This window comes from Dunckerocampus dactyliophorus, chromosome 20, assembly GCF_027744805.1.
Source record: "Dunckerocampus dactyliophorus isolate RoL2022-P2 chromosome 20, RoL_Ddac_1.1, whole genome shotgun sequence".
Taxonomy (NCBI): domain Eukaryota; kingdom Metazoa; phylum Chordata; class Actinopteri; order Syngnathiformes; family Syngnathidae; genus Dunckerocampus; species Dunckerocampus dactyliophorus.
In genome coordinates this window covers 5,302,341-5,315,483 of record NC_072838.1, presented here as the reverse complement: position 1 = coordinate 5,315,483, position 13,143 = coordinate 5,302,341, and the positions used below count along the sequence as shown (strand labels likewise).

The window sequence follows — 13,143 nt, the reverse complement described above, 5'->3', positions numbered from 1 at the left end:
CCTTCTGGCATGTAGCCCCTAATCCTGCACACTTTAAAAACATACACATTTTATCTTAATTAAGTTGAAATATTGAACACAAATAATTGGTTAATTAATTTGATCGTAATTCCGGGTCAAAACGGTGCATTTTTCATGGTCACATTTTGATCAAGTTTGACATGAGCACTGATAAATAGATAAGTAATCATCCTACATATCTTCTATTCCTGTCTGATGCTGGCATCCTTCTGTTTGAATGGCTTGATTTTGAGCTTCACTTATTTGTCCACTCGATGGTTATGGTTTTTCATTGAATACCAAACTGAAGTGGAAAGTTTAACAATAATGATAAAGCATGTAAATAAATACACACAACCAACGATAACAATAAAGTCTCATTTTAAGAGGTTTTCACCCCCCTGCAGCGTGCGGGGATTGCAACACTAATGTGAATGAAATCTTCAAATCTTCAAACACTCTTAATGCATAAAATAAGCATCGAACTTACTTATTTGTTCATATGATGCACACAGAAATGAACAATTTCATGCTCTGTCTCCTGTCTGCTCTGTTCTCCTTGCACCATGAGGCGTTCAGGCTCACACATAACTGTGTGTTTTTTTTTTCATTTGTACCAATTGGGTGTATGCAGACACCACTTTGGGCACCTATCTTGTATTTTTTTCCCAAAACTCCTCACAGCTTTTGACTTATTTGTATGTCTGCTTTGTTTAGGAGGAATTCGAGGGTGTGAGGCACCTTGAGGTTTTTTACAGCCACAGCAGGGTCAGTCAGGAAGCTTTGCCGAACGCTGATTTCAATCCCAGCTTCCTTCACCCTTGCTTCTAGATCATCCAGGGTCTGTCAAGCACAGAGAGAGCAACGGGATAGTGACATGTACGAGTGAAGCAGCAGCATTAACAAGCAGTTCATAGAAACGTCACTGAAAGAAAATGAAACCTTTGAGATGACTGCATTTTTTTTACGTAGTGTATGTAGCAATCATATGCCCTGTGATTGGCTGCCAACCAGTCCAGGGTGCACCCCGCCTCTCGCCCAAAGTCAGCTGGGATAGGCTCCAGGATGCCCCCGCATCCTAGTGAAGATCAGCGCCATAGGAGATGGATGAATGGATATATACTAATCCCTTGACCCATTGCGAAATTGAATTTCGCAGAGTCGGAGTCTGACTTACTGCCGGCAATGCGAGCCAAACTCTGACACCGGTCATACAGGGAACGAACAACCTGAACTAGAGGGGGGGCCCCGTCTATTGAGCCACTCTTTGCATTATTCTGTTTGATTTGACTTATACTCATCCAAAGCTGTTCGAATATCACTCCCTCGCTCTAGCGCGGTTGACTGTGGCTTATTATTAGTCCAAAGACAAGTGCCTACGTATGTAGTATTATGGTCACTACGCGGTGCACGGTGTGATGTAAACAAAGCTAGCAGTATTGTCGGAGTGTATGTCCATATATGGCAGATTAATGTCAGACTGGCTGTCCTGTATTTCATATGTCATCGTGAGGATGGATGAAGTCAGTCTTTTTTAATAATGCCATGCGATCGACCCACATTACTTTTGGGATACGACAACAACAAGGAACTTTCCCAATGCTAACATGTGAGTTATCATGTCTTATTATTGCTTACCATATCTACTATATTAGGTAATACGAGTATAAAGGTGACTATGGGATGTTCTTTCATGTTTACATGGCTCTAATAATGTTAAAAAAACATTTTTAGAAGGTCAAAGAGGTTTTCTCTTGTCTACAAAATTATTCAATTTATTAATATTAAATCCTACTTTGTGGAAATTCATCAATGGCGGCCAGGTCTGGAACCATTTAACCTTGATAATCGAGGGACAACTGTATTACAGTGGGACCTTGGTTAGAGTCATTAATTCATTCCAGAAGGTCCGGCTCTAACTGAAACGACGTTCACTGAATCAGTATCTCCCATAAGAAATAATGTAAATCTAAGGAATCCGTTCAAGAAATCCACAAAACACGTTTTTATAGTTTTGCAATTATAGTTTCAAATGCATCAAACATGTGAAACGTTCTAAATCCATATAAATGATGAACGAAAGGGATAAATGAACATTTAAGGTTACTTTTACATTCATTTAAGTCATGATTTTTGCCAAAGACACAATGTGGCAGCAAGGTCAACACGGACACCACCTTCCTGTTTTAACATGAGCTGTTTTTTTGCAGCCACATCGTATCTCAGGCAACAATCACGTCTTCAATGAACCTAAAAGTTCATTCATCATTTACATGTATTTAGAATCTTTTATGCATGTAAAACTATCATTGTAAAACTATAAAAACCTGTTTTGTGTTAACATTTGTGAGAGTCAAGTGCTGATGACATCAGAGACGGGCAATGCAACTTCCAGTTCTGGTTGCCATTTTGTTCACTAGCTAATAGGATGCTAACAAATAGCACGTTTTCTGATCTAAAAGAAAATATAACGAATACAGATGGACTCGCAGTGTATTAACAACACAACAAGGCGCACACTATATTGTACGCTAACCACAAAACACGCTAACCGGGCGGATGCTAACAGCGGTTCTACTGTAGTTACTGTATAATTATGCATACACATTCACATTTCCGTTAAGATACACATTAATGTCACACTGACTTGATATGATTATCTGCTCGAGGCTAGACACTTCTCGTCTCCAAAACAAATCCTCCACATGCTTATCACCTGATTCAAATAGCCACAAAAAAGTTGTGCTTAAGGCAGTGCTTCTTAAAGGTGAGTTGTCGGGGGTGGGGGGTGGGGGTGAGAGGCAGTGGGGACTACTACTAAAAACTGTTTCTATTCATGCTTGAAGGATGCTGGTGCCAGCAACTCATACAGTGGTTTGTACAGATAAATAAATGAATATGAGATTCTGAATAGCATTTCAAATCGTGGAGGTGGCATGACAAAATTTCTGTTCCCTGGGAGGGCCATGACTGAAAACAATTGAGACCCACTGGCTTATGGTAATTCCACGGTCTGGGTGTCAGTGCCAGTAAAAAGCTACACTAACTTCCCCCCCATGTATAAATGAGTAACTGTTGTTGCTTTGTAGCATTATATATTGTAGCATTATCATCTCAAATGAAACAATGTATTACTCACCGATGTAAAAACTTCAGTTGTCTGCTGAATGGTTGCAATCTTGGTCCATTTCCACTTCTGGAATAGCTGAACTCGAGTGGGATTGTGCAGCGTAGCAGATGGGTGCGTGCGGAAGAACGTAGGAAAGCGTTGGCGATTGGACAGAGCTGGGGAACTGGACCCGTAGGACAACTGAAAGCCAAGAAGACAAAAACATGATGTCATCATGTGGCAACACCTCGCAAGTCATCGTCTGACTCCCGATCGTGACTGTTAAAGATGTTTCTGGCAACGTTAATTTGGATTTCCTGTGCACGAATGTTAATAATAGTACACTGTCTGTATTTACTGTGGGAGAAATACGTATTTCATCCCGTGCTGTTTTTGTAAGTACAGTGGAACCTTGATGAGTGTCAATTTTGCCTCGATTTGCGTACATTTTCCTTTTAGCGGACAATATGGCGCACGTCACGTTATTAATACACTCCAACCGTGTTCTTAATGTATTTTTATCATAAAACGTCCTTTCTAACAGTGAAGCTTATCTTGCTAACTAAATGGCAACGGGAACAGGATGTCAGCTACATCACCCACCTGTCTATGATGCCATCAGTGGTTGATTTTCAAAAATGTTAACACAAAACACATTTTCATCATTTTACATGCATAAAACTAAATGCATATAAATGATGAATGAAAGGAATAAATGAACGTTTAAGCTTCCTGTTGCCTTCACTGCTGCCCACACTGGTGTATGAACGTGAATGAATGTTTGGTGATGGTCGGAGAGGCCGTAGGCGCGAATTGGCAGCCATGTTTCAGTCAGTCTAATACAGGGCTGTTGTACCTACAGATGTAGTTTACCACCACCAGTGTGTGACTAAGGAATGAAAGAATGGGTTTACTTCAGACACTTTAGAGATGCGCAGTATCTTTCTTTTTTCTAACTGATAACATTTTGCTTCCTAAGGCCGATAAGGTACTGATAACTGATAACTTTTTTATATCTACTTTTTTCATATAGATTTAACTGTAGTTTGTGCACACCTGGAGGTGTGAAAGTCACAAACAAATTTGGATTTGACCAACTGTACCTGTGGATTTGTCCTAATCAGATATCATGACGTTACCACTGTCACATCACTCCTATCAGGAGAACCAGAGCGGCCCAGCAAGGTGCACTATATTCGGACACATGCTCCGTGCAGCCGGTTTGCTGCTACGGAGGTCAAGAAAGCCAGAGTATAGAGCGAGAGGAGCCACCTGGCGTGGCCCAGCAAGGTGCACTGTATTCGGGCACACGTTCCAAGCACCCGGTGTGATGCCCCGGAGGTCCCTGGCAAACCTTTTGCACTTTTCAAACACTGTGGCGGGGTAGGTGGCTGACAAGGTTTTTTTGTGTGCTCATTGTTTTTTTTTTTTGCCCTCATCGCGGAGCATTCGGTACAACTCGCAGGCGAAATGTCTTCGTCAGGAAGTGAATGTTTGTGGAAGTGGAAGTTACAACAAGCCGCTAACCTCACAGGCAGGAGAAAAAAGGAGCGCTTCATTTGCTCATCCACACAGTACGGGTAGTCTCGCGTCATTGGAGCATTTTTTTTTTAATTATCAGTTATTGGAGCAATTTTTAATGTTTGTGCTTTGGGTACTTTGAAAAGCGTTATATAAAATCTAATCTATCATTCATTGAAGACGTGACTGCTCCCAAGGAAATGACATGGCAGCAAGATCAACACGGACACCACCTTCCTGTTTCACAATGAGTTGCTTCTTGAATTCAGTTGTGTTTCTTACCTTCTTTATAAAAATGCTGACACTTCGAACACAACATTCTTTGACTTCATTTTGGCTTATTGAATTGAAGAAATAACTCATGGCAAAACAGGAATGCGGTGTCCGTGTGGTGTCTCGCTGACACATTGTGTCTTTGGGAACAGTCGCGTCCGGACTCACGTCTTCAATGAAACTAAAAGTAACATTAAATGTTCATTTAATTCATATATGCATTTTGAAGTGTTGTCTGCATGTAAAACCATAACAATGTGTTTTGTCTTAACATTTTTGGCTTTCTATAACAGGTTAATTGGATTTATATTATTTCTTTGTGGAAAAATGGATTTGGTCAGCGTCCGTTTCGGTTAGAGTTGGAAATTCTCGAACAGATTAACTACGCTTGGAGGTCAGGAGAACCAGAGTACAGAGCGGGAGGAGCCAGGCGTGGACCAGCAAGGCGAACTGCATTCGGTTATTGTTTGTGAGTTTGGAAAAGTTCATGCTAGATGTAGCGGCCTTTCTATGTTGCTATGTGAAAGAAGTTTCGGGAATGCTTAAAACGACCAAAGTACAGCAAAATACTGTAAGTATTACATGTTATCATGAACGTGTCTGCTACAGCATGTACTGCATATATAAAACCATAAAACTGCATGGGAGGTTTTTTAATAGTAGGCTTTGTAGGCGGAATAGGTGTCCCATTACGTGCATTAATTAGCAGCGTCTTTTTAGCTCTTTTTATATCTTTAGAACTCACAGAAAAGAGAAAGACGTGTGTTCATGTCTCACATAGGGATTGTGGATGATAGGCAACATAAAAAAAGTGCAGATTTCCTTGAAGCCTACGTCATAACCAGATGTACATTTTATTGGCCATGCAATTTTTGGTGTCCCCCAAATCACTTATTTTTTTTGTTTGTTGAGAATGTAGTTGCGGTGACCATAGAGGAGTAAAATCTGGACACGCATGGAGGACATACAAAATATCTGAACGTGCGTTGCTGCACTAATTACGTACGTGGGGTGCACGTGTGGCGCACGACACACATAGGAGTCCGATACCGAAACTAATACCCGTAGTCGATTCAATTGATTGTTGGATCGTTCCAATGTCATTCCCATTTGCATGTTTCCGTCTTCAGAAAATGAATGCATTGATAGCAAATGATTCAAGGATCTTGATATCAGCAATACTGGCCTCATATTTGCTTGGTTTCAAATCAGTACCGGAATTTGCACATTGCCAATCGTAAAGCATGCAAACCAGAAGTGGAAGTGACACAATTTCAAGGTAAAGCTTTCAAAATAAGAGCAAACATGAAGAATTTTTAATACAACAGACTAGAAAACGTGATGACTTAACCTGAGACACGATACAGCGGTCTACATTGATCCAATAAAGATATAAATATTAAGAAACAAAGTCATCATCTTACCACTATGAGGTTCCACATGCGAGCTGCTTCTGCCACCAATGTGGACACGGAACTGCATCCCGGCATCAGAACAATTTTGATGGGTTCTGTGTACAGGAGGTCATAGAGCAGCTTGGTGGCTTCTCCGGGATCACACTGGTGACAAAGAAATAGGAAGGCTGTCAGTAACAGAAATGCACTCCACTCGACACCAATAATGATCAAAGTGAATCAAACTGATGCTTTAGCCGTGGCCGGATCCATCCAAATAGCCATAGTATCAATATCAAGGGTAGCCACCAAGCGTTGGATTGTTCACCCACTATGAAAGAACATGTGTTTATTGTTGTGTTGTTCATATTGTTACATTTTGCATGTTATATTTATAGTGCTACAGTATGTGGTGATGGTAGCATGTGCATGTGCACGTGCAGACAAGCTGGCAAGAATCCTCACCGAATTGTTCAACCTCTCCCTGACCCATGCCACCGTCCCGACATGTATAAAGGCCTCTACCATCATTCACATTACAAAAAAACTGCCAAAGATTGCTTTAATGATTACTGAGCCAGCCCTCACATCTGGAATCATGAAGAGTTTAGAGCAACTGGTCTCTCACCACTCTCACTAGTCCGGACGCCTTCTGGACGCCTCCCTGGTGAGGTGTTCTCGGCATGCTCAGCCAGGCGGAGGCCCTGGGGAAGACCTAGGGCACGCTGGAGGGATTATGTCTCACAGCTGGCCTGGGAAAACCTTGGTGTCCTCCCGGTGGACGTAGAAGAGGTAGCCGGAGACCACAAAGCCTGACTTCCCCACTGAGAACCCCACTTCCCACTTCCCCACTGGACTGGTCCGTCAACACCCACGCCCTCTACAAGAAGGGCCAGAGTCGCCTCCACCTGCTGAGGAGACTGAAGTCCTTTGGTGTGTGCAGGACTCTTTTATGGACCTTTTATGACTCTGTGGTGGCCTCAGTCATCTTCTATGCTGTGGGCTGCTGGAGAGGGGGCAGCACGGACAGGGACAGGAGCAGGATCAATAGACTGATAAGGAGAGCGAGCTCTGTCCTGGACAGTCCTCTGGACTCCGTGGAGGAAGTGGGGGAGAGAAGGATGTTGGCTAAGCTGACATCCATCATGGAAAACACCTCTCACCCGCTACATGACAGTGTGGGTTCCCTTAGCAGCTCCTTCAGCAGCAGACTGTTACACCCACGGTGTAAGAAGGAGAGGTTCCGCAGGTCCTTCATACCGACTGCTGTCAGGCTCTACAACACCTGCACCACCTGAACCATGTTGTTGTCAATATGCATTTCTTTACACTGTATTCTTTACTTGCGTATCTTGCTTGCTGCTGTAACAAGTGAATTTCCCCGCTGTGGGATAAATAAAGTACAAATACAATACAATACAATACAAATACAAATACGAAACTGCTGCCCCCGTGACCTGAACCCAGATAAGCTGAAGAAAATAGACGGATGGATGGATGGATGGGTCTTTCACCACACCAAAGACTGTCTGCCTCTCTTCTTTTACCGCCACCTGTTTGCCTACAGAGCAAACTGGTCCACAGAGGATGCAATGGACCTAACACTCTGCACAGCACATGAGGATGATCTTTGTGGACTACAGATCAGCGTTCAACACCATCATTCCTAACATCCAGGTCACCAAACACACTTTCTGACCAACCACCCTCAATCTGTCAAATCTGTCTGGGCCGCATCTCTCCTCCACAGGTTCTCCTCATTGCTGTGTACTGAGCCCATACTGTACACGTATGTTGGTATGTTAAGTACGGTTGGGCTCATCAACAAAGAATATGAGACAGCATACAGGGTGGAGGGAGAAAAACTGTCCCTCTGGTGCCTGGCAAACAACCTGTCATTGAAAGTCTACAAGATTTGAGAACTTATTGTGGGCTTCAGGAAACACAGACGGCACCACATCCCCCCTCAGAGGATCTCTCCAGAACCACAAACATCAGGACCCTGGTGAAGCAGGTCCAGCAGGGGCTGTACTTGCTGCCTGTCCTGAGAAAAAACAACTTGTACAGGAAAATGCTGCTGTCCTTCTATCACTCCTCTGTGGAGCGTGAGCTCACATACTGTTTGAGTGTGTGATACGCGGACTCCACAGCTCAGAGCAGTGAAGAGGTGCAGGGAGTCATAAACACCACCCAGAAAATCACAGTTTCTTCACCTGCGCCATAAGGACTACAAACACACAAACACACTCCCCTAAATAAACCTCCATTGTAATTTTTATATTACAGTGGAACCTCAGTTAGCGTATGCCCCAGTTAGTGTATCACGGGGGATACACTAACCTGTGGGGACCGCCAATTCTAGCCCTATATCGAATATTTACTCTATCGCCCAGCCCTAATTAAGGGTGCGTACTGAAACTCAGTATGATAATGGCACTGCTGCAGGCATAAACAGTAGTAATCAGACGGAAAAAGTAAGCGGTTATCGTTGCATCATTTGGGTGCTAAATGAACACTGCAGGCAGTAATCTGTGATAATGTGACTCACATTGCTAGCTTGTGAGTCTATATTACATCTTATTTCTATCTTAAATGTCTTCTTTTTTCAGATTTTTTCCTCTATATTGGGTAATGGGAGTGTAAATGTGACTGTAGGGGTGTTATTTCATGTTTAGAGGGTTCTAATAATGTTAAAATAATGTACTTAGAAGGTGGTAAACCGACATTCTATGCTCTAGCTAAGATAATATTCCATTTATAAATAAGGAATCCTACTATGCGGAAATTCACTTATCACGGTCAGGTATGGAACCAATTACCCACGATAAATGAGGGATGGCTGTTCTTCATTTTGCTTAATTAATACACTACTTTTGATCCAATTGTGCAGAATGCATGCACTTAAAAGTGGTGTAAAATCATGCACATTTTGCCTGTGTTCTGTAATGCTGCTGGTTTTGCTGTGACAAAGGCATTGTTTTTGGACAAAATTTGTAGATTGCCCTTTTACTTTTGTACTGTACTGTACTACTGTAGATAATAGAGAGAATGCCAAAACATTGTAGGGGAAATATGTTCATCAATATATAACCACAGTGCAGTAAAAGGCACAGTGATATACACACGAGGGTGCACGTGCGTCACAAAAGAGGCAAAGTGAGGCACGCCTCAAGGTCATCTCAGTCCTGACAGTCTCGTCAGGGGAAACACCATTTCTCTATGTGGATGGCAGAGGAAAAAACATTTACCCACCAGTCAAGTCCCATTATCTGGAGCCACGTTACAAATGGTAAGCCTTGCTTTCCATTTACAACCTTAAGTCAATGAAAAATCAATAAACAATTTAAGTGATAATGCCAAAGGCATAGTGACCTTTAATCATGTAGAGGACTGCAAGAGTGTTCAGTTGATTGTTGGATTGATTTTGTGTTTTTTTTGGAGTTAGGATTTGGGTGGTACAGTGTTCCATCGCTACACTGCAGTTCACCTTTCTCGGTTTCGATATCATGCCGATTCACTGTTTCCCAGGTTTTTTAAAGTGCAATTTAGCTTTTTTTTTTTAAACAGTGTATGAACGCCCATTGGCCGCACGGTGGTCTAGTGGTTAGCATGTTGGCTACACAGTCACAGTCTGGAGATCGAGAAGACCTGGGTTCGATTCTCCCCTGGGGCATCTCTGTGTGGAGATTGCATGTTCTCCCCGTGCGTGCGTGGGTTTTCTCCGGGTACTCCGGTTTCTTCCCACATTCCAAAAACATGCATGTTAGGTTAATTGGTGACTCTAAATTGTACATAGATGTGACTGTGAATGGTTGTTTGTCTATATGTGCCCTGCGATTGGCTGCCGACCAGTCCAGGGTGTACCCCACATCTCGCCCGAAGTCAGCCGAGATAGGCTCCAGCTTGCCCCTGCGACATTAAATGAGGAGAAGCAGTACAGAAAATGGATGGATGGATGAACGTGCATTGTCTTCTGTGTCCTCGTGGTGTATTAGAGCGATATATCGGTGCTCTGTTGTACGTGTCTGTTATTGTAGCCACAAAAGTCCCGATTGGCTAAGGGAGAACTTTCTGCATTGTGATTGGCTGTAGACCGTTGTCAATCAATCTCTTTGGTGCAGCACTGCTGTGTTTCCTGTTTGATCATAGTAGTATGATCGCTAGGGTGCCATTATGGAATACTGTAAATGAATCCTCGGTTCATGGAGGACTACGAGGAGGAGTAAAATACTGCAACAGGAGCAATATGTTTTAACATCGACACAAAAACGCTAGAGTCAAACGGCACCGGGACGAGGCACGCTGGAGGAGTGAATAGAGTGAGTAACTTAATAATGCGTCCAAGAGATTGATCATTAAAATTCAAATGAATTTGAACTTTGAGAGTGTTTAAACAAGAGAAAAATGTGAGAAAATGTGTGCCTGTCTGAGAAAAGTGTATACAGTGTATTGTGAGGGGTTTTCCAGCCTTAAAACATATAGAATAATTGCAAACAAATAGAGTTGCTACTATGCTACTTATTGCAGGCTATTTTGGGAACCTATCCCCGCGATAAGCGAGGGAACACTGTATTGCTATGTGATATTATTATTCAACATGGGTCATTCTCCAAAATATGTAAATCACTTAGCTTAGGGAGCTGTATTATTGATTATGTGCATGAAAGAAATTCATCATTATTATTATTATGGTAATGCATGCATGATGTGACAAGGTTTACTTTTAAACAGCGGTCCCGTGCCTCATGCCTGGGAGTCTATGCACTTATCAAATTGAGTTAAACATGCGCATAAAATTGTCATGCAGACATTATAGTTGAATTATAGCAAAGTGATTTACTACTCAAATGACATGTTTTTAATTTGAGTGTTTATGAGTGTTTGTTTTCGCTGCTATTATGTGGGCACAGTAATCTGTTAATTTGTGGATCAATTAAGTAAGAATGGAGACTAGGCGAGATTTAGTGTGCTACTTGTCTACAACCAGCAGATGCGTTATTGAATCAGTTTTACTTGGTTTAAAAACATGACAGTATATATGTCATTTAATGTTTCAAACATTTGGATATCTGATCAACACATTCCTTATCATTCTCTGGCCTCTCAGAGTAGAAATGAGGGCTGAGGCAAGGTAATGTGTTATTACAGCGTTAACTAAATAATTACACGGAAAAAGATTTTACTGCTTGGGCCACACGGTGGCCTTGTGGTTAGCATGCTGGCAACACAGTCAGAGAATCTGGAAGATCTGGGTTCGAATCTCTGTTGGACATCTCTGTGTGGAGTTTGCATGTTCTCCTCGTCCAGCTTCCTCACACATTCCAAAAACATGCATGTCAGTTAATTTGCGACTCTAAATTGTTCTCAATAGCTCTCACGTGTCCAAGCGGCCAAAATGAGTTTTCTCCGAGGGTGGCTGGGCTCTACTCTAGCGATAGTGTGAGGAGCACTGTCATTCGTGAGGAACTCTGGGTAGAACCGCTGCTCCTCCACATTGAGAGGAGCCAGATGAGGTGGCCTCCTGGATGCCTCCCCAGGGAGGTGTTCAGGGCACATTCAACGGGAAGGATGGCTCTGGGACACGTTGGAGAGACTGTGGCTCTCAACTGGCCTGGGAACATCTGAGGATCCACCGGGAGGAGATAGACCAAGTAGCCGGGGGGAGAGGGAAGTCTGGGCTTCCCTGCTTAGAATGCTGCCCCATTACCCAGCCACAGATAAGTGGAAGAAGATGAATAGATGGATGATTTTTCTGCGCATTAATGCAGTTTTTATTTGTATTACTATTTGACAGTCGGCTCCTCACTGGCTCCTCATACACAAACTGGTGGACCAAAAGCAGTATTGAGCCTAACCAGGGCAGCAATGAGCATAGTCTGCTGGAATTTCACCATTGCTGCATTTGGTATCTGGGCCTTCAGTCAATCAAATCTCAAAGTCAATCAAAAAAACAAACAATCATGACAGAAAATATGTGCCATAGCGTGCTTTCAAACCAGGGTCACCCGTGTAAAGTGACAGATTTGTTAGCAACGCACCATACAGCCATTTAGAGTGAGAGGAACTCCAACACAAAGTATGACAGCCTCAACCGTTGGGAGATTGCTGAGATAGCAACACTCTATCGATAATTATATCAATGCTCTTATCATCAGATACTTGGTCACCAATACGCTTGTCTTACATTACAGCTAGTAACTTCACGCCAGTGAATAATTCCCACCGGGGATCAGCGGTACACCAGTGCTTAAATAGAACAGCTCGATGATTAAAGGTTCGGACAAATCCAAACATCATCTGAAGCAGTTCACATTCAATATTTATCTAATATAAAAAATATAAAACCTTTTAAATAAAATACATCTACTCGCCAGAGATGTCATTTTCCTCCACTTCAGTCAGCCATTGTGGGCGTGACTTATCTTGTTGAATCGTTTTGCTCTGATCAACCAATCAGGACCCTATTGCTAATAGTGTGTATGTGACATGGGCCACACTCCTGATTCTGAAGGCCCGGTGCAGATTACACTGATATGGCAACACACACAAGCTGAAATCTGATTGGACAAAAACAAATCTAACATACACATCAGGGGCGTCTACACGGTGACTGTATGTCCGTTTTGTTCGTCTTGCTTTCTGTGTCACTGAAATAAATTAAGGTACTGTTGTTGTACACCTGCCATGCTTATTTCGTTATCGTTATGAGTGTTTTAGCCTGTTTTTTGGAGGTGGAAAAAGTGGCAAATGAGATGTGTTTATTTGTTGGGATCGTCATTAGCTCTGGGGCCTATTACACTAATACGATTCAGAAATTAGTCATGAAATTCTCATGACCCAGAAGCA

The 13,143-nt window shown here is 42.5% G+C and overlaps 1 protein-coding gene across 3 annotated transcripts in view; it reads right to left on the bottom strand.

Annotated features, from left to right (window-relative positions):
• Positions 1-13,143, bottom strand: part of gabbr1b (gamma-aminobutyric acid (GABA) B receptor, 1b) — a 250,353-nt gene that overhangs the window by 95,854 nt on the left and 141,356 nt on the right. For all 3 annotated transcript variants that reach the window (XM_054763969.1, XM_054763968.1, XM_054763970.1), the window contains 3 exons: positions 6,328-6,462; positions 3,140-3,310; positions 742-843 (listed from right to left, as the gene is read on the bottom strand). In XM_054763969.1, coding sequence (XP_054619944.1) covers positions 742-843; positions 3,140-3,310; positions 6,328-6,462 — 408 coding nt within the window. The remainder of the gene's footprint in view (positions 1-741; positions 844-3,139; positions 3,311-6,327; positions 6,463-13,143) is intronic.